Raw genomic sequence first — 20,687 nt, 5'->3', positions numbered from 1 at the left:
GTCTTAACAATCCATGAACTTTTGGGTCTGTTGGGTGCAGGTAGTTTGGAAAAACTTTTTAACCCCACATGCATCATGGTTTAATCTGCCTATGTCATCCAGAATTTTAGATAAATTGGGCCAACAAATGCAGAACTACCTTCGTCTAAACTTTCTTCTTTGCGTCTGTGCACAAACACATCAGCAATTTTGACATTCTTCTCTACATCATTAGCTTTTCGCTTCATGAATGCAAGAAATTTTTTGATAGCGTCTTTAACAAACATGGGCGTTCAAATTATTCCGATTCTTGACTATTCATACGATTACTAACACGTACATAAATTATGTGACCTTCACATTACACTCCGTAATTTTACAATTCATGACTCTCTCTTATTCCAAGTACGTAAACATGTCGTGAACACTCCCAAATCTAGTCAAAAGAGTAAAAAAGAGCATATTTAGAATAAGGAAGAATTGATGTTTTTTCATTGTCAAACGATAGATTTGTAAAATTGGATGTTAGATTAGTTAGCCGATGAGGTTCTAATCCATGCCATGATGCAAGGGCAACATTCTTCTCCACCATGACAAAGGGTCGCTTGCTGAGAACGAGGGATCGCCAACTATGATTTTATGAGTGGCAAAACTGCCAACCTTGAACAGAAAGGCAAATGATAAGCACTCTGGAATAATACTGAAAGTAATGCAAGTTTAGCTCAATCGAAGTTACATATACATAAAGGCCTGTTCATCGGCAGATGTCCACAGTGAGAACGTCATTTACCGATGACAATCGACTACATTTAGAATTGCATCGAGGAAGTCAGCAGACCATATATAACAACAATTAAACAAAATAATTTGTTTACATGGAAAACAAATGTGCGACAGTTTGGATTTGCAGTTCAAAAATATATATATACTTTATCCGGCAGTCACTCGACGAAAATTGGAACACACGGTGACGTAATACATTTGTCCGACGCCTCACATTTGAAATGTTTCTCGCACAGATGTTTATGAACAACTCCAATAAAAATATACAACCAATTTGAACATGTCTAGCTTCCAAGTAATCTGTAATATGGACTTGATATGTTCCATGCCAAGTAAAACTAGCTGCAATAGATTTCAGAATCCTGCTGTGCTATTTTTTTCCCGTTGTCACACCGACAACGACATTGCTCACCTGTGAGATTAACGGTATTATAATCAGGACATCCTTTGTTTGCTCAATAAGGAAAAAAGGGATTTTCAAAGAAAACAAAGGCATATACACGGATGCATTATCGGACAAGCTTACCAATTTGCCACTTTCGTCGACAGACATAGGGTTCTCAACGACGACGGTCTGGCTCTGAGAAAATACAAGAGAAACAAATTCAATAGAGTTCACTATGCATCATATGGTACTACCACAAAGGCGGTCTCATCTGGGAATTATAAATAGTATGCTTTTAAGAACTTACTGCTGAAGTAGAGGGCACCATTCCTGAATTGGTTGTCCCATTAGGTCTGTGCGCTGGAATTGGAACCCTCATATTGGCCGTCTGTAAAATGTTCAAATCAACACTCAATCACAATGCAAGATGCATACATCCAAATGTTATCATGATTATAACGGAAAATAGGAGGCACCAGTTTGTATGTTGGCCCCAAGAAGACAACAATACGAAGCAATGGAATTTTATGTTTATTCAAGTGCTATCCCTTGACTTCAGTCTTATATTCTGACATCAACATGGGACGTCATACATATAAGCCATAGCTACATGCGAATGTTACATAATTTTTAGTTTATTTTCATCAACCAGATAAAATTGACGATCTCTCTAAATTAATTGTGTTCCTTTTTTGGTTCCATTGGCTAGTTTACATAACAGTGTATCCCTCCGATTCCCTAAAGCCTCCTCCCCTCAAGTAGTTTAACCCAAGATTTATATCCGACCACACCTAGTATTAACAAGAGGATTTGTAACATCTAGTGAATTTATCAAAAGTTTAAACTACCGATCAAACAACCTTGTAACATGTGGTAAGCAAACATCTTTAGCCAAAATTAAAGCATGACACAGAACATTCTAATGCACTCAGAAGTCAGAAGGTTCATCTATACTTACACCAGCATTTGTAACATACTGACAGACTGCACATTTGACTGAAGGAGCTCCATACGGATACATAAGTGTTGTCCGGCAATTTCCACAGTTGATGTGGGCAACCTGACTGGATGCTATTTTTGCAATAATAAGACCCACAAAAGAGAAGTCAATAGCAGGCTGAGTAAAAACAGTAATCCAACATAGAACAAGCTCTACATTTGCATTTATAAAATATCCTGGTCGATTTTTTACGATCTTACTGAACAACACAGAAGATGAATTTCAGTAAGTAATTCCAATTCTCCAAAAGAACATAAATGTCAAACTCCAATATTGACAGGGAGCATTGCTGCCATGTTGCTTATAATTGAAACAAAAATTAACAGCAAAACAAAAGAAAGGGAATTCTTTCTTATGGTCTTTCATTTAATACAAAGACATGTTGATGAATTAAGGAAGTTTCAAAATCACTGTCCTCATAAGGTAGGTGAAATCTGCTTCCTTCAAACTTACAATCTTTGAATTTTTCTCTAACCATTACATAAAGAGAGAAGTTTTTTTTATGTTAGTAAACTAAAAATAATCTAGAACCTTCCAAATAGAAGCATATAAAACAAAATGAGCTTTTGGGAGTTGCCTGTACATTTGCAGAAATGGATTCATAGTTACACGCGCATAAGCCTGCACAGATGCAGTGCTAAACTGAAATGCCTCACCAGTATCATGGGACTGATGGTGTCTACCTAAGATTGTTTAATTTGGAAAACATTAAGGCTGCATGATCACCATACACTATGTGGCAGATTACAAGAGTGATCAATTTCCCTCTTAATATATATATTTTTCATTTTCAGGGGAGCAAAGATTGCAATGCGGAAATTCCATGACTTGACAATTGAAACTTTAGTATTTTTTTTTACTTTATTTTATTTTTTAACGTAAGGGAGCTTATATTATACCTGGAGCAAGATTCACTGTGTGACAGCAGGAGCACCTCACACTTGTCGCCCCACGTGTGTGCATTAGCAACGTCCTACAACCCCCACAAATAAGTTGAGCCATTTCCGTACCTGCAAGGTCATTGCACAAACGTTTTTGTGACCAAACCTATACCTCTCCAACAAAATGCTAATTAGGTTAGATAGAAGTCCATCAGTCTCTAGTCCTATAATGATAGCACATAGCATATTTATCCTTTGCTCTGCCACCCATTAAGAAAAAGGATAAGCAAAAGAGACATTACCAGGAGGAGGGACTGGGGTGATTATATTGCATAATGCACAGCAAACATTTGTAGCTCCTCTAGGATACAGAAGAACGCTCCTACACCCATTACACACAAGCTGGCTCTGCATAGCTGCAATTTTTAGAAACATACAAACACAATGAGGCGTTACCAACAGAAATACGACTAGAGAAAACTATAGAACTCCACAACTCTGATCTTTTACTATATGGCCAATATGCTACACAGTGTCGTACTCCATTACAAATTCTGAAGAAACTGACCAAACTTTCGAAAAGGAAACCTGAAAACTTGAAAATATCTATTATCAAATTTTAAGATGCATAAAAGAAGTAAGAAAGCTTATGAAGAGAAATCCTAAAGCTTACCCAAAATATGTTTTTCTTTATTTTCAGAAAAAAAAAAAAAAAAAAAATTTAGAAAAGCAAATCATAGAAACAAGACTGAACTAACTTTCTTCATGAAAATTGAGGCCCTTGAGGTCTTCCCACTATCAAACCAATCTTGAGGTCTTAATGTCTTCAAAGAACTTGCCAATCCTAACACTCATAGATAATCTACAATTCTACGGGTGGAAAGGACAGAAACCCCTTCTATACAGAATAAGGTCCCCATCCTTGACGCAGCATAAATACTTAAATTTAAAACAAGTCAGGCCTTGGTAATTAAGCAAGCAATTGCATCATTCACAGAAACAAGAGATGTATGTATAAAGAGAAAACAAAAACCATTGAGGCAAACAATCCTAACCAGTGATTTGAAGATCTATCAAGGAGAAACTACTTTGTGTTTCATGACTACAAGATGTCCCAGCATTACTGCACATGCACACCTTAATGTGTTGAAGATAGTTTATTTCCTGGTTGGTAGAGATTGCAACCTTATTTTTTTAATATTTCTTCCGGTATTTCCTGATCTACAATGCAAGATTTGAATTTCTTGAAGCAAGTCATCTATTGTGATTGATCATGAAATCAAAGATGACTTCGAATAACTAATTAACGATGGTAACACTACAAAGGGAACACCAATAGGTGCAGACGTTCCCATCTTTAGAAATAAGCTACCACACTTCCTCCTACTTTATAGGTATATAAGCCAAGTGTGTCATAAGTTAAGACAAATTTAACTAAAGGTTTATATGAGTAACACAAGAAATATAGAAGAGAAACACCAAAACTCAAATCCAAGTAAAAGCGAGAGCTCTAGCTGCTCCTTCAAGACCACACAGTAATACTCGCATCATTTCTTGAGCCAAATAAAATGAATCATTGACATTCGCAGTCATGCAATAAGATCAAAATTGAATAAGTTTCTGACTATTAAATTCGTAAACTTATCAGGTTCACAGGAAGGAAAAACTGCATTAATTAATCAGAGCTACAGGTTTCTTCATTGTGCTGTTCCAGTGACTTGGCCTCCTTGTCACTAGCAAGGTTCCTCGGCTTAGACTTAGAGCCATCAATAAACAAGCCATGACACCCCAAAACGACAAGATCCAGAAGCTTTCTCCTAGCATTATAAACTGGATTTGGGTGAATCAGACACCCCCTCTCATAAGCTTCTCTCAGAAAAACAGTGTGTCTCTTTCCCTTGGTTGACAAATAGAACATCCCGGGGTGATCCAAGAACAAATCCCTTATATTCAAATCAAATCCAAAACATTTCCTGAAATGGCTGATTTTCTCCACTTCAACCATCTTCTCTACCGTCAAATTCAAGAATTCATGAACAATTGCAACTGCTCGTTTCTCCACAGCCGTCATTCTGGCCTTAGACTACCTCTTCTTCTCTGTCATCATATCGTATGGGCCCACATACGTTAACTTTTGCCACTCCTTAACCTTGGCTCTAAAATATTTTCTTAACTACATCCCTGGAGGATATCCATGTTTAAAACTAAACTGAATTTCAGCCCTATCAACACTGGTACCCTCCTTGCAATATTCCTCTACCCTCCAATTCTCAACCTCTGCAACGAACTTGTCAGAAGTTGCATTAACCAGTTTTAAGTTACGAGTATTGGGTTCATGAGCATCACATAGTTGAAAAAGATGGAAGTTTTTATATATTACAGTGTCCTCAAAATCATCAGGAAGCCCAAGTTCCCTGCCAACTTTAAGAATGGTGCGGAGTGGCAACATCTTGGAAGTAGACATTGATAGAAGCCAAACCAATTGATCAACAACAAGTGGCAACGAGGCGTTGATAGCCTCTGCTTCGTCTTTAGAAATTTGAACGGCTCTGTCAGTTAATCTGCAAAAGGTCTGGGACTTCATGGGATCATGGTAAATGTGGAAAATGTGAGGGTATTTGCGGAGGAAGGCAACTGCACCACAGTTGAGATGGAGCTTTTGAGAGAGTTTGGAGAGAAAATCAAGGGACACAACAGGGTCGTGGGGGTTTGCAAGGATGAGATCTTGCACAGCAATGACTTTGAGAAGGTTCTTGTACTTGTCCATAAATTTCTCAAACGTGGGATCTCTGGCTCTCGATGCTACATACTCAGATGAGGTTGTTTTATACCGGACAGCCAAGAAATATTGGCGGGGCTGTTTCATTATCCATCTGGAAAATCGGGTTCCCATCTACACTCAAAAGAGATATTCCTATATGTTTCAGACACAATCCACCTCCTACAATCTACACGTAAACTGAAGCAGAAGCATATCAAGTCTTCAGCCAAATAAACACAAACATCGATGAACAAGGCGGGTTCTATATAAAAAGATCAAAACCTGAATAAGTTCTGGCAGACAAAATCTCAAGCCTAAATAAGTTCTGGCAGGTAAAATCTCAAACCTAATGCCGAGGCCCAAACGAAACATAGAGGAACTAAACCATAACAAATGCATTGAAATACGCAAATATGCAGCAATTCACTAACACCATTGCAAGCAATTAGGAAAAAGCATCCTCTTAAATTAACCACCAAATTCAAATTAACAATTGTTTCCACAAAAGAAGTAAAATAAGATAAAAAGATACCTGATTTCGTTCAAAAAAGTTCAAATTTCACGACCCCTCGAGCAATCGGAGCTGTAATTCGACGTAATCGAATTTCTGCATCCCAAACAATGAGCTTCAATCAATCCAAGTCAACGCAATATCGATTATTCATCGAAAAAAAAAATCAAATAAATGAATACCTGAGGTTTGAGGAAAGGTAAAATCTGAGACCAATATATGAGATTTTTGGGAATTTTTTTATAATTAAATCCAAAACGCGGAATCGAATCCAAAGAAAGACGCGGGCTTTCTGGATACGGAGGAAACGATAAGGAAATGCCGAAGAAAAGAAGGGAAGAATAAAGTTTTGGGTCGTTTGTCGAAATTCTTTGCGTTTGTGATATCGTTGATTGTCGTTGTGTCAATAATGTGTTGGAAATTTGGAATATTGGAGATATCGGATTCACATTAGAATTTTCAACGGACAACCTTATTCTTTTATGTTGTAAAACCGACAGCTCGGTTCTAATCGGCTAATGTCGTCTACCTCTACGGGTGAGAAAATAAGGTCCATGTAGTGTTTGAAAAAAATATTGACATGGAAATGTATGAAAATTTGTTATGGTGTGAGTATATCAGCTTATTAACACTTACGGAAGTTTATAATGGTGTAACCGTGTAAGTATATTAACTACTTAAAACTTAGTTGAATTAGAGAAATTTTTTTTCAAAGAAAGTTCAAAAATTCGAAATCTACAATGAGTATCGACAAAATTCATGTATTTTCCTCTATCACATTGATATAGGGTGAAGTGCAACCCAATTTTTATATAGATCCTTTGATTTTTCTGACAATTTTGTGGATATTTTAAACTTTGGGTCCAAGGGGTGAAAATTTGGGTTGAGTTGAGCTTTGTTCAGTTCAATTTTTTTGTCAAGATTGAAAATCAAACTAGATTACTGTTCGGTTCGATTTAGTTTGGTTTTCTTTGAAGTTTTTTCGGTTTAGTTTGTTCCCATGGCTGATGTGTTTTCGGCAACTTTGAGGAGCTTCCCACAGCAGTTGAGGTGCTTCCTGCAACTGTTGAAGCTTTTTCGATGACTGTTGAAATGCTTCCCATGGTAGTTGAATGTTTCTGACACTAATAAAGTGCTTCCAACGATAATCGAATGTTTTCGACATTGATAAAGTGCTTCTGACGACTTTTAAGAGGCTAACCAACATTGGGAACAACTAAGTAGTCACAATACATTATAACTTGCTTGAATGATGCGCGGCGTGGGAGCTAAAAGCCTATTATTTAACGTGAAAGAGGCTATTCTTGGTTGTATGGTTTTGAAGGGGGTAAGGAAGCTTATCAGAGTGAAGGGATGGTTTAAAACTCATGGGTTGGGTTTCCAACGCTTAGAAATAACTTGCTCTGCTTGGTGCGTCTCTCCCATTTCTTGTGTGCTAATGCTCTTGATTTATAGGTGTAGGGATCGCTTCAAGTTCCAGCTGGGGAATCTCTTAGTTTCTTGTCCTTTTCCAAGTCTGCTAAGTCTTCCCTTCTTCTTTCCATGGTTATAGCTACATGGTTCTTTTTGGTATAACATTGCAAATGATTGGTAGCCTCATGAAGCATAGGTTGAACACGATGGCCCGGGTTCCTACTTTCATGCGCAAAGTCCCACAGTACGACTCCATCTTTGGCAACGCTCCTCTATGCTTTCTCCCTTATTTCCCTATAAGACCATCTCCAATGGTGACCTAAAACTTAAAAATATTTGGCCCAGAAAATTTAGGTTTTAGCCTATAAACAGTTTTTCTGCTCCAACCCTTCTGGCCTAAAATTTTAGCCCAAAATTATCAAAGATTGAATTAAGGCTAATTTTTTTTTTTAAAATTAACTTTAAAAAAAATTATGTAGACTATCCTAAATTAATTATATGAACATTTTAACCTAAAAATATTTAAATTCTAATAAATTTTGAAAAATCACTAAATCAATACATGAAAATCATGATAAACCACATGAACTTAATACAAACGACATTTAATAAAACCACATGAACTTATATCTTTTTTTTTTTACCGTTAGATTTGATTATATTCGATCTAAGCCGTTGGATTCAATAAATATATAAATATAAAACTAAAAAAAATTACTTTGAACCTGGACCGTTGGATTAACCAACGGCCCATTTAAATGAAACCGTTGGATGAAGAAAAGTAGCCCAACGGCTACTTGATGGTCTGACAGTGGGGGAACAACACCACTTGGGTTGGTACAAAATTTTGAGAAAGCCTAGCGTGTGCAGCACGTAGGCGAGTATGGAGTGGGCAGTGGGCTTCACAGCCCCCGTTTCAGTCTCAGTTGGTGGGGCCCATTTTGCTTTGTGTTCTAAAATTGGGTTGGTATTTGCCCTCCATTTGGGTTTTGGGGGGGGGGGGGAAGGGAAATTTTAAGTTTTAGCCCACTATTGGAGATGGTCTAAGAGCTTGGAAGGGAAATATACTTTCTTCTACTCATTAAAGGAGGCGCACAGCTCAAGGTCAAAACGTAATTTGGTCGGCTCAACTTTGGGTTTGGTTGGTTCCTGAATATCTTAGTTTGTAAGGGAAAGTGTAAGGACAAAAATTGCTCTCTCAAGCCTTCCCACGTGAAGCCAAAATCATGGGCTTGAACTTTGGTGCTCCGAAAGCAATCCAAAGTCTTACACAATCATAATTTCGTGTAGGCTAGTAAACTTCCGTAACCTCCACACCACAACCCACTCGGCAAGCCCTGTTACGTGACTCGAGCTCATTTAAGTGTGTCACATGCTTGGCGTGACTCAAATTATAGTACAACTTGACACTATAAATATGTGTGAAACATAAAAATAGGTGTGTGAATAGTACTATCATATTTAAAAAGCGAAATCATAACATATATTTGCCACTAAGTACTACGGTTTGATGGTATTCCTCTTCAATTGTAAGTGAGAGGTCTTAGATTCGAATCTCGTAGATGACAAATTCGATACCAAATTAGGTTACATATTTTGTGGTTTAACCGAACTCTCCTTACTCTTAGTGTAAAATATATCGTTGTACTAAAAAAAACATATATTTGAACAATATTATCCATTAATTCGGACTTTATCACATTAATTATTCTAAACAACATTTGATCACAACACGTGCAAGCAATTATTAAATATCTAACTACTATTGATAAGAAAAAAAGGATAGTGTAAGCCAAGATCCAAATCAAAAGATGTTAGTACAAACGCATTTACAACTTATGTGAATTAAACATGCATAGAATCATGTGTAATTATATATTTTTTTAAATGTTATTTTTACAATTCGTTTGTATTATATTTTTAATAAAAATGACATTAACGTGTATTGATGAATTTAACTTTATTAAAAAGATAGTACAAATATATTATAAATGTAACATTATAGTATTTTCCCAAGAACTAAGCTAAACAACCCCAAGTAAGAGTCATCATGTGTAAATATACCTTCTATATTTGAATCTAATGCAAATTCGTAACATCATGTAAAAGTAACGTTAATTATACCAAAAATGTTTCTCATGTATGGTGCATTTGTGTGATAGGGTCCCACTTTTCTTAACCAAGTGAGAAGGGCCCACTTTAGCTCGAATAACTTGCAAACAAGGTATTGTGGGGTTGGTTGCACTTTGGATATGGAGTGTTGGACTCCTCACCGTGAAATCTGCGTGCGTTTGTGCGGGTTGACGAACTCCGGTTGACCCTCTCTCCATCTCCTCTCCCTCTAAATTAAATACATAAATAAATAAATATTTACAAAAATTATAAAAAAAACACCCAAAAAAAAAGAAGACAAATTCTTTTCTTTTTCTCCATTTCCCACTCGTATTAGATCCACCTTCCTCGTTCAAGCAGGATTCTTTATTCCACCTCATTCTCTCTTTTTATTATTTATTTCTTACTATTATTATCCCAAAAAACAAAAAAAAACTATATCTAAAATACCAAGATTTTATTTTATTTTTCTGAAAGGTGTTGACAGGGTGAGGAAGGGTTGGTTGCATATATTCACAAGTATACCTATTGCCTACACATCAAGTCATCACCCTACCTGGGAATTTTAGGCGTGTTCTTTGGGTACCCTCTTGATTTTTCAATCCACTTTTTCTCCATATTTAATATTCTATACATTTAATTCTCTGAAAAACTATGTCTTGGGTTTTAGTCTGCTTTCGTCCTCATTGTTGATAGACTAATCATTTTGTTTTTATTTTTTGTACTTTGATTATTTTTTCCAAATATATTTGTTTTGTTTACCAAGTCAATTTTTTTGCTTTAATAAAAAAATTGAATTTATTGGGGGTGTAGAAAAGAATTTAAATTTACCAAAACTGTAAGAATTTTTGGGGCGGTTAGATGCATGCAATTGAAAAAGTATTGGGTTTTTTGTTTTGATTTGGGTTCAGTTCGTGAAAATGCCAATTGAGTTTGTGTTTGTTTGATCAGAAAGTGGAAAGAAATTGTTTCTGGGGAATGCCCTTTGCTAGTTTGGGTGAATTAGGTATTGCATAAATTTGTGTTCTTTTGGTTAAGTTCTGTTTGGTTATGGAGAAGTAGGAAAGTTGTTTTTGGGTTGATTGATTTTGATAAGTGAAAAGGTTTTCTTTTGCAGATATTATTGGTTAATCAGGATTTTCACAAATTTTTACCGTCAATGGAACAGTTACAATTAATTGTCGAATCTCAGCAGAAAGAGGTTGGATTTCTAATCCCTAATGTTGTATTCTTTCCATTGTGTCATATATATGTGTGGAGTTATGTCATATGTATGTGTCTGGTTTCAATCTCAGGCGGGATAAGATGTGTTTTCTGTTTATGTTATCGAAATCATCTGTGTTGTTAACCTGCAGAAATTGCAGATCTGTGTTATCTGTTTCTTATGTTGTAAAATCTATAGCATGTGTTTAACTGTTCTTCCTTTTTTGTTCAATTAAATACATAATCGGTTCTTCTTTTCTTCGAAGTTTGTTATTGATTGCTTTGACAATCGGTTTTTGTAAGATCCCCTTTCGCTTGTTTGCGTGGTCCTGTGTGCATCTGGAATTTCTGATTTCTATTGCATATCGTCGTTGTGATCTTTTTAATCTGCTACTGTAATGTGCTTGTCTACACCTGAACGTGTATTATAGGCAGAGAAATTGAGAAAGTAAATGGTTTTAAATAGATATTTTGAAGGATCATTCGTATTACAGTGTTGCTTGTCTTAACTGAATGCCTTTGGTCTGTCAACGAATGTAAATTTCAGCTGTCAATTGATTTTTTGTTCTTACACAAAATGCTTTGCAGGATCATTCTTCTAAGAATAACCACAAAAGTTATAACACACTTGAGGGCTCTGGCAGCCCTCGAATCCGAAAGGTACAGACCGTTTTATAATTAGTTATCGTGTTCCATAGCATTCATTTAATAATTAAGAAGTGATACATTCACCTCTGTAAAGTTTTGTGTTTGAATAACATCACATAGGCGTGTTTGGGTACTTTAAGGATTAATAGAAAGACATGGGGAAATAAATTGGAAGAAACATTTGTGCTATCAAATCCAAGATAGTCCGCATTTTTTGTGTTTTCTTCTGTTACCTTGTGATCCTTAATGATTTCATTATTGGCCTCTTGCAGATATCAGCTAGATGGAACCCGGAGGAAGCATGCAGACCTGATATTGATGAAGCGCCTGTGTTTTATCCAACTATTGAGGTATTCATTCTATTTTTTGTTTGTTTGATAGTTGCATTGCCTTTTATAACATCTTTGATGGCAGCAGTTTTTGTATCATTGGATTTTTTTGTATTTATAAGGTTATTTAATTACATGTGTTGTTCTCATCTTTTAGGAGTTTGAAGATACACTTGGTTACATAGCAAAGATCCGCCCACTGGCCGAATCTTATGGTATATGCCGGATTGTCCCTCCACCTTCCTGGACCCCGCCCTGCCCTCTTAAGGAGAAAGAGATGTGGGAACATGCCAAATTTTCTACGCGAATTCAGCAAGTTGACTTGCTTCAAAACAGAGAGGCCATGAGAAAGAAAAGTAGAAGTCGGAAGCGTAAACGAAAGAGGAACTCAAGAATGGGAGCCAGAAGGCATTCAGAAGCTAATGCTGCTACTGAGGCTGATGAGAAGTTTGGGTTCCATTCAGGATCAGACTTTACATTTGAAGAGTTTCAGAAACATGCTGCTACTTTTAAGGAGAGTTACTTCGGAACAAAGGATGCTAAGGAGGGTTCAACTTATGGTGAAACTAAAAGCGAAACATGGCAACCCTCTGTGGAGGATATCGAAGGTGAATACTGGCGAATAGTTGAGACACCAACAGCAGATGAGGTTGAGGTATGTAACTATAAATTTCAGAACCTTTAACTCATTAGTGAATGTACTTATCTTTGCAAATGGCTTTTTTCTGATCGCATTTCAGGTTTACTATGGAGCTGACTTGGAAACAGGAGTATTTGGAAGTGGTTTTCCTAAGGCATCATCAACCAGAAGTGATTCGGATAAGTATGCATTGTCAGGTTGGAATCTAAATAACTTCCCACGCCTGCCTGGTTCTGTACTGTGTTTTGAAGCAAGCGATATCTCAGGAGTTCTAGTCCCATGGCTCTATGTTGGGATGTGCTTTTCTTCATTTTGTTGGGTATGTCATGCCACTGTGATGGTCAAAAAAAGGGCCCTCCAGATGTTTTCATTTCTTGTGTTTTAGAAAAAGCATAATATTTCAGTTTACTGTTTTGCTTATTTGGTCTTCTTTTTTTGTGGTTTTTAACAGCATGTTGAGGACCACCACCTCTATTCGCTAAATTATCTGCACTGGGGTGACCCAAAAGTATGGTATGGAGTCTCTGGAAGCCATGCTACCGATTTGGAACGTACAATGAGAGCTTATTTGCCTGATCTATTCGAGGAACAACCTGATTTACTCAATGAACTGGTAAGGAGATTTTTATTCACATGTTGACATTTAAAGTTGTTATTATTATCTCAGGCACTAAGATTACAACTTTCATCTTTGTTCAGGTCACTCAACTATCTCCTACAGTTTTAAAGTCTGAAGGTGTACCTGTGCATCGAGCCGTCCAGCATTCTGGGGAGTTTGTTCTTACCTTCCCACGGGCATATCATTCTGGATTTAATTGTGGTTTTAACTGTGCTGAGGCAGTGAACGTGGCCCCTGTTGATTGGTTAGAACATGGGCAAAATGCAGTTGAGCTCTACAGTGAGCAGTGTCGCAAGACATCAATCTCACACGACAAATTGTTACTGGGATCAGCTCGGGAAGCTGTACAGGCCCTCTGGGAACAATCAGTTCTTGGAAAGAAAACTACAAAAAATATGAGCTGGCAAAGTGTTTGTGGCAAAGATGGTCTACTCACCAGAGCAATTAAGACACGGGTGCAAATGGAGGAGGAAAGACTAGATCGTCTTCCAATTTGTATGAAGTTGAAAAAGATGGAAAGAGGCTTTGATTTGAACAATGAGAGAGAATGTTTTTCTTGCTTCTATGACTTGCACTTATCTGCCTCCAGCTGCAAATGCTCTCCTGACCGATTTTCATGTCTCAAACATGCAAGGCTCCTTTGTTCATGTCACATCAATCAAAGATATGTCCTTCAACGCCACACTATCAATGAATTAAATATGCTGATTGAAGCATTGGAAGGGAAAGTAGAGGCCATAAAACTATGGGCATCCAAAGACCATGAATTAGATGGTACTGATACATGTATAGCTAAGCTGGATGAAGAAAGAGGCATGCCTCGTAAAAGAATCAAATCTTGTGATCCAAGGGAAACTTCACCTTGCTGCCCGGTTTCAGAAGAGAAGGTGAACATAAATGCATCCAGCAGTTCGTCCAGTCAGGTTTCTTCTGCAGTTGTCCAGTCAGGGTCGCAGCATGGAGCTTCTAGTTTAAGTACGTCTCCCATCACCACGGATGGTCAAAATGACAATCAAATTCTGGTAAAGAATGATGAAGCAAAGATGGGGATGGAGTGCTTTGATCTGAATCTTAATTACATGTCTGAAGAACATGAAAGCAGGACAATGCACACATCTGATCATTGTGATAACAACGCTGTCACAATTGAGGAGGAGACCTCTACGTCAGTGTCTAATCAAGAGAAAGTTTGTAGTTCAGATGTAGCCAGAGAACCAGACATGATGAAAGTTGATGATGACTGTAATGTATCTGCTCTGACAGTTCTGAACAATGACTACCCTGCCGGTTCAAGGGACATCAGGAATAACTGTGCGAGTGAGGGCAATAAGTTGTTCGGTGTAAATATATATGTGACTGACCAAAGCTATCAATTACAAGAGTTGAGTCCTTCCGTTGAGCCTATAGATTTTGGAGCTGTTGTCACTGGGAAGTTGTGGTGCAGTAAGCAGGCAATATATCCAAAAGGTATGTTGGCTATATTGCTATGCTTATTTGGATTCAATAATTTTCTTCTGGTTGCATTTTTCGCTCTCCTTTTCTTTCCCGTGTGGATTCATCTAATTTTTCGTTCTTTCTAAATAATGGTTGTCTTTTGCAGGTTATAGAAGCCGAGTTAGGTTTTATAGTGTGCTTGACCCAACAAAAGTATGTAGCTATATTTCAGAAGTTGTCGATGCTGGGCTTCTTGGTCCTCTATTCAAGGTATGTCTCTATCGACCTCCAAAAACAATAAAGTGAGAGATTTGGGGAAGTGTAAATTTCATTGTTACAGCTGATTATTAATTTGTTGAATACTTGCATTGAATTGATAGTTTACTATGCGAAACTAGTGAGCATAAAACACCATCACACTTGTAGGCTCTAAATCATTAATTTTTATTTAGTTTGTGCATTTCTGAACAATTTTCTGTCATGAATTTCAGGTTAGTTTGGAAGACTGCCCAGGTGAGGTTTTCGCAAATGTATCGGCAGACAAGTGCTGGGAAATGGTACTACAGAGACTACATCAAGAAATAAACAGACGGAGTAGTGTAGGGGAAAGCGGACTGCCCCATATGCAGTCATTGCAGAGCATTAATGGGCTCGAAATGTTTGGATTTCTCTCCCAACCCATTGCTGAGGTACAGTAACTCTTTGTTTATGTCATTACTTTTTACTGTGATAAACTAATCTCCTTGGCACGAAATTATACTTTCGTTTTTGTTATGTCATTGGTGAAGCAAAAATTTCCTTCTCCTTTCTCCAAAAATAAAATTTAATCCATTATCTCACACCTGACTATGTTTCTTCCAGGCTATTGAGGCTCTTGATCCTGACCATCAATGCGTGGAGTACTGGAATCACGGGCGCATGGTCCCGTCAATGTCTTGCAGGGTTAGTGAAATCAAGCAGCATTCATTCGAACAAAGTTGCTGTCTACGAGAAATGGAGACGAAGGTTTTTGGTGTCAGTTTGACAAAGCCAGATCAGGATTGTTCATCGGTGGAACATCATCATTTAACTGAAGAGATGCAGCTGGTACTACGAAGACTACTAAAGAAGGCGGATCCTGAGGAGTTAAGTGCATTACAGAGAGTATTCTGCAGCGAGTCACAAAGTGCGAAATGGAGAGTCGCATTCGCATCAATGATCGACGAGATCCAGAAACATGTAGATAGTTAAGGAACAGAAAGAAAGTTAAGTCCCATCATTCTTTCTCATTCAAATATAGTCATTCATTAGGCCTATTCTTTGATCGAAAAATTCATAAGGGGAAAGAGGGAGAGTTTCTGGGTCTTGAGTCGGGCACAAGATATTTTGTAATGTGGCTACTCATGAACTGGATCTGGAGTGTTGATTTGGCGCGGCGGAATGCCTTCGATTGGTTGCAGATCTTTTTGTTGAGTAGAAATTATGTTTTGAGGATAGGATCTACAGAATCTTAATGAAACACTTCCGGTACTATTCACTTTTAACGAAAATGATATTTTATCTTGAAAAGTCACTCCCGGTACAATTCACTTACACTCTTATTTTGTCATTTTCATTAAAACTAAAGTTTTTGAGGACTTTTCGTTAATTTTTCTTAGGATGACCTAGGTCTTAATCAGCTAAGCTCATCTAATTTTTCTTATACTATTTCATTAAACATTGATAAAAAAGTATAAAATGAAAGGTGCTGTTTCAGATTCCTCAATGAATGCTTAAGTTACCGATGATGCATGGAGCAAATGCAGCAACCCAATCACTTGTAGTAGATGCCTCTTGTTCATGTTTTAATCCCCTTCGTTTTGGTAGTTGTTTCTATTCCTATGTTCGTGTCTTCCCCATGAATGATGAATGAACCGTCAAGAGATTGTACGGGAGTAGACTGAACTGCCCTAACTGTAATTGAATATTTCCGAGATGCGTTTCATTTTTCACTACCAGAGCTTCACCTAAACTAAAAAAATGAAATCAAACTTTTTTTCTTCTATACAAACGATTGTCTACTTTGAACACAAGAAAGGGTTTTGAACTCGGTTGCACTGCAAGGGCGACCACATCCGCTCTAGCCAATCCCGCTACACCCGTAAAAACATACTTTTGATTTAATTGAAGGGTTTTTATTACAAATGGTCCATGAAATTGACACATCATATCAAGATGATTTTTGAAATTGAAAATCAATCAATGTGATCCTTGAAAGTTAGTGGTACAAATCAATGTCGTCATTTTGTTTGAATTTCATTAGAAAATCTGTTAGTGTGGTGACGTGGCTTAGGGAAAGGAAAGGGATCCTCTCTAGATCCCTTCCACCTAAGCCTCATGACCCACAAATCTGGTCTCTTGAAATTTTATCCAATGACTACAAACAGAGAGCTCCATTAAAAGTTATAATAACTTTAATCGTTGGATCAAATTTCAAGAATCCGAATTTGTGGATCTGGAGAGGATCATTTTCTTTGGGGAAAGTTTATTTTAATTAAAAAAAAGGAAATGTACTTCAAAAAATTTAATAAAAAAAAAAAACAAGAAAACTAAAGTAATGGTCGTCTTCCTCCTCGCACCCAGCCATGGTACTTCCAACCCAAACAGCAGCAGTCCTTGCAAATTTAGAAGAATTAGCATCAAACACAGGCCTTCATTTGTGAACTACTAGCTAATGACCCGAGATAAGCCTAGGTCCTCCAGTAAGAACAAATTCCAAATCCTCTTTTCTTTTCATAATTGCAACAAAATAGCTATTAATCAAATCTACAAGCTTAAGACCAACAATCGGACTCCAATCTCACTCATCAAGATCGCATTTGAAATTTTCCAGATCCAGAGCTTGTAATCCATTCTGAACATTCAGAAGTTTGTCTCTCCAACTCGCCTTGACGCCGTCGGCACCCACCCCACACCCTCGCATTTCAATTTTCAAGCTTCTGTACCTTGTAGTTCACAAACGGACGTCTGGGTTTGATGTTTATTCTTGCAAAATGCGTTAGCACAAAGTGTAAAAAATGCTTGTCACAAACATCTGTATCCCTACAAAATGTGCTAGCATCTAGTTCATTTAAAATATTATTAATTTTTTTTATAAAATAATAAATAAAAAAAATTAGTTTTAATTTCGGATAGGATTTTTAACTAATCTTATCACGCCACGTGTCATTATCCGAAAGTACTATTTTGTGGATAGATCCAATAAGATTTTCAACCAATCCCGACCCCTCACGTGTCAGTATCGGTTTACAATAATTTAGCCAAGTTTCCGATCAAATTATCAACCAATCTTGTCACGCCACGTGTTATTATCCAAACATACTATTTTGTGAATAGATTTTCAACCAATCCTGACGCGCCACGTGTCACTATCTGTTTAAAATAATTTAGTCAAGATTTCGATAAGATTTTCAAGCAATCACGTAGTGCCACATGACATTGTCCAGAACCTTATCCTTTTTTCTTTTGTCCATATAAACCCTACATCTATCCTCATTCACCCACCAAACTCAAGTCCAGTTATTCTTACGCTCTTTTTAGTTCTTGGCTTTTGCCGTTGTTTGCTCTCTTTTGCTATCTTCTATGTTGATCTCAGTGGTTTTGTGACTTCATCATTTTCCGGTAAGCTATTCGATTATTGCATCTGTCAGTTCTTTTTCGAAATTTGTGGATTTGGTTTTATTCAAGTTTAAGTGTTAAAATATGTTGCCCTCTTTCTTTGTAGATTTTTTTGTTCAAAATCTTGAGGCTTTTGCTTTGCCGTTCTTCGATTATACGTTAGAATTGTTAATTTCTGCTTCTATTTGGTTGGGTTCAAAATATTTTCTGCTCTTTTGATCTGTCCTTTACAAGAAAATGTTGCATGTTTTCGCCTCTAGAGAATTATTAATTCGGACCTAGCAATTCATATTTCTAGGTAATCAAAGCCTAATAATTTCACAAACCAAGTTTGGAATAAAAAAAATTTCTAAGGAAAAGAGATTAAAAATGGAAAAAACTTTGAATATTATTAAAAAAAAAAACCAATTATTTTGTTCAAGAAAAATAGATTTGGGGTTTTGTTTGGGTTTTCGGTTGTGATTTGGACTAATTTTTGCAATTTTAAAACACTAGGGTCAGACTTGCATAATGAAATAGTGGATTGGAAGGTTAGCTTGAGGTCCATAACTTTGCACATTACTGAAGTAGCTAAAAGGAGAATGATTATATATATGTGTGTGTGTGTGTGTGTGTGTAAGAAAAAGGAGAGTTTTTTTTCCGATTTAGAAGATTTCTTTTATGTGGTTGGATCGTAAGTGTAGCTCGATAATTCGGTTGTCTTCTGATTTTGGAGAAATGCTGATTTTTCCTTTTTTTATTTGTTGCCCTTCGTATACAGCTGAGATTTCGGATTTAGTCAAATTAGGTACTCAATCAATTGATATAATGCCATTTACTTGCCTTTTTATTTATTCTTTACTTTTTGTTATTGTGATGTAATTCGGTAAGTCATTCTTATTGGGCGGTTATATTTTTCTCTTGATTTTGTTTGACATTATTATTCAATCAAGGACAACACTGTTTATACTCAAAAACTGATTAAATAAACTGTGTAAATAATAGTTGTTTTTAATTTAAGAGCAGTGGGTTGCAAGGTAGATATAAAATGTTTTTTTACCAGTTTGTCCTTGTTTTTTGAATTTTTTAGGTTTTGATTGTGAAGGAAATAGATGGACATTTTTGGCATTTTTGAAAGCTTCACCAAATTAGAGCTCTCAAAATCTATTCCTTCGAATCCCAACTGATAAGTTCAAAGATCAGAACGGCAGTTAGTTACGAATGCGAGAGCGAATGCGCGACCGAATGCGAGAGATGCGAGACCGAATGCGCGGGAGATAATTTGTTACGATTCCTGAAATTTACTGTACATCCCGCGCATTCGGTCTCGCATCTCTCGCATTCGGTCGCGCATTCTCTCTCGCATTCGTAACTAACTGCCGTTCTGATCTTTGAACTTATCAGTTGGGATTCGAAGGAATAGATTTTGAGCAACGACATTGGAAAAACTAAGTTCATCTTCACAAGGCAGAACGTTTTGGCGGGAATTTGCATGGATATATATACATGTAGGAAGCCTGCTTTTAAAGGAAGGGATTTTCATATTTTTTTTATGAAAATGGGGATTAGTTGTGAGTCCATACTACATCGAATTTTAATGATCCGAACCATCTATTTAAGGAAAATTAGAATGTCCCACTCTTTTTCTACCTTTTGTGTCTTTTAAAGATTTGATCAAATTGCTTGGACTAATGGCCACCTAAGCATTTTTAAAATTTTTTATTTACATATCATTAGTTTATTTCTTTTAAATGAAAAATTTTATATGTTGATTTCCCACTTTATGTTTTTAGTCGATTAAGGTTTTTTTTTACGCGTTAAAATTTATGCCCCTTTTTAAGGAATATGTTAATGCTATTAACTACTAAATGGATATTAACTATAAAATCATCAAAATTATATGTCCCTTTTTAAGGGATTATTAATGGATATTAACTATTAAATCATCAATATTATCTCTTGAATTTTGAATTTGAATGATTTTTTTATTTTTTTCTTCTGTTGCAGCTCACTTTCACTTGTACATTATCTATACCTCATGCTGTTTATCTTTGGCAGAGATTTGTAGAACTTGATGTACGTTTCATGGTTCAACAAGTATACCTAATAATTGGATATGCTGCTTTAAGGAATGGTGTAACAATAAAAATATTGGATTAAGTAGCAGCATTAAGGATTTTCTGATGGGAGAAGAACCCATCATTGTTTCATTTTAGTGCTGAAAGAAGAACTCTTGCTTTGTACGTTGTGATCTTTACGATTACTATGCCATTTGAACAGTACAAACATCTTGATTCTTTGAAAAAGTAACAACTTGATTCTCTTTCCCAAATAAGGAATCTCTCAAAACGGATTCATGAAGAACAAAGACGCG

General features: G+C 36.6%; 2 protein-coding genes, 1 long non-coding RNA gene and 1 pseudogene across 8 annotated transcripts; 2 read left to right on the top strand and 2 right to left on the bottom strand.

Annotated features, from left to right (window-relative positions):
* Window positions 1-882: 882 nt before the first annotated feature.
* Window positions 883-6,827, bottom strand: LOC137729264 (protein LSD1). Its single transcript, XM_068468137.2, has 8 exons — window positions 6,483-6,827; window positions 6,322-6,396; window positions 3,331-3,444; window positions 3,047-3,157; window positions 2,106-2,218; window positions 1,455-1,535; window positions 1,289-1,342; window positions 883-1,174 (listed from the first exon to the last, which is right to left on the bottom strand). The coding sequence occupies exons 3-8, from the start codon at window positions 3,440-3,442 to the stop codon at window positions 1,133-1,135; spliced, it is 513 nt and encodes a 170-aa protein (XP_068324238.1). The 5' UTR covers window positions 3,443-3,444; window positions 6,322-6,396; window positions 6,483-6,827; the 3' UTR covers window positions 883-1,132.
* On the bottom strand, window positions 4,521-6,066 carry LOC137729262 (protein ROOT PRIMORDIUM DEFECTIVE 1-like; annotated as a pseudogene).
* A 3,169-nt stretch (window positions 6,828-9,996) lies between the features above and the next one.
* On the top strand, window positions 9,997-16,246 carry LOC137729265 (lysine-specific demethylase JMJ18-like). Of its 6 annotated transcripts, XM_088678615.1 has the most exons (12): window positions 10,297-10,407; window positions 10,777-10,831; window positions 10,943-11,026; window positions 11,617-11,688; window positions 11,949-12,026; window positions 12,163-12,660; window positions 12,746-12,964; window positions 13,097-13,258; window positions 13,345-14,731; window positions 14,865-14,968; window positions 15,190-15,387; window positions 15,560-16,246. In XM_088678615.1, the coding sequence occupies exons 3-12, from the start codon at window positions 10,985-10,987 to the stop codon at window positions 15,926-15,928; spliced, it is 3,129 nt and encodes a 1,042-aa protein (XP_088534741.1). In that variant the 5' UTR covers window positions 10,297-10,407; window positions 10,777-10,831; window positions 10,943-10,984; the 3' UTR covers window positions 15,929-16,246. The 6 variants fall into 6 exon arrangements, with proteins under 6 accessions (XP_068324239.1, XP_088534743.1, XP_088534744.1 ...); XM_068468138.2 differs by lacking the exon at window positions 10,777-10,831 and having other exon boundaries at window positions 9,997-10,407; XM_088678618.1 differs by lacking the exon at window positions 11,617-11,688 and having other exon boundaries at window positions 10,169-10,407.
* A 3,377-nt stretch (window positions 16,247-19,623) lies between these two features.
* On the top strand, window positions 19,624-20,681 carry LOC148693809 (uncharacterized). Its single transcript, XR_015952491.1, has 2 exons — window positions 19,624-19,821; window positions 20,372-20,681. It is a non-coding gene; the product is annotated as an uncharacterized LOC148693809 (long non-coding RNA).
* The last annotated feature ends 6 nt before the right edge of the window (window positions 20,682-20,687 follow it).

Source organism: Pyrus communis, chromosome 10 (assembly GCF_041283825.1).
Source record: "Pyrus communis isolate YQ-2024b chromosome 10, ASM4128382v1, whole genome shotgun sequence".
NCBI classification, from domain to species: Eukaryota; Viridiplantae; Streptophyta; class Magnoliopsida; order Rosales; family Rosaceae; genus Pyrus; species Pyrus communis.
This window is presented reverse-complemented; position numbering and strand designations above follow the sequence as displayed.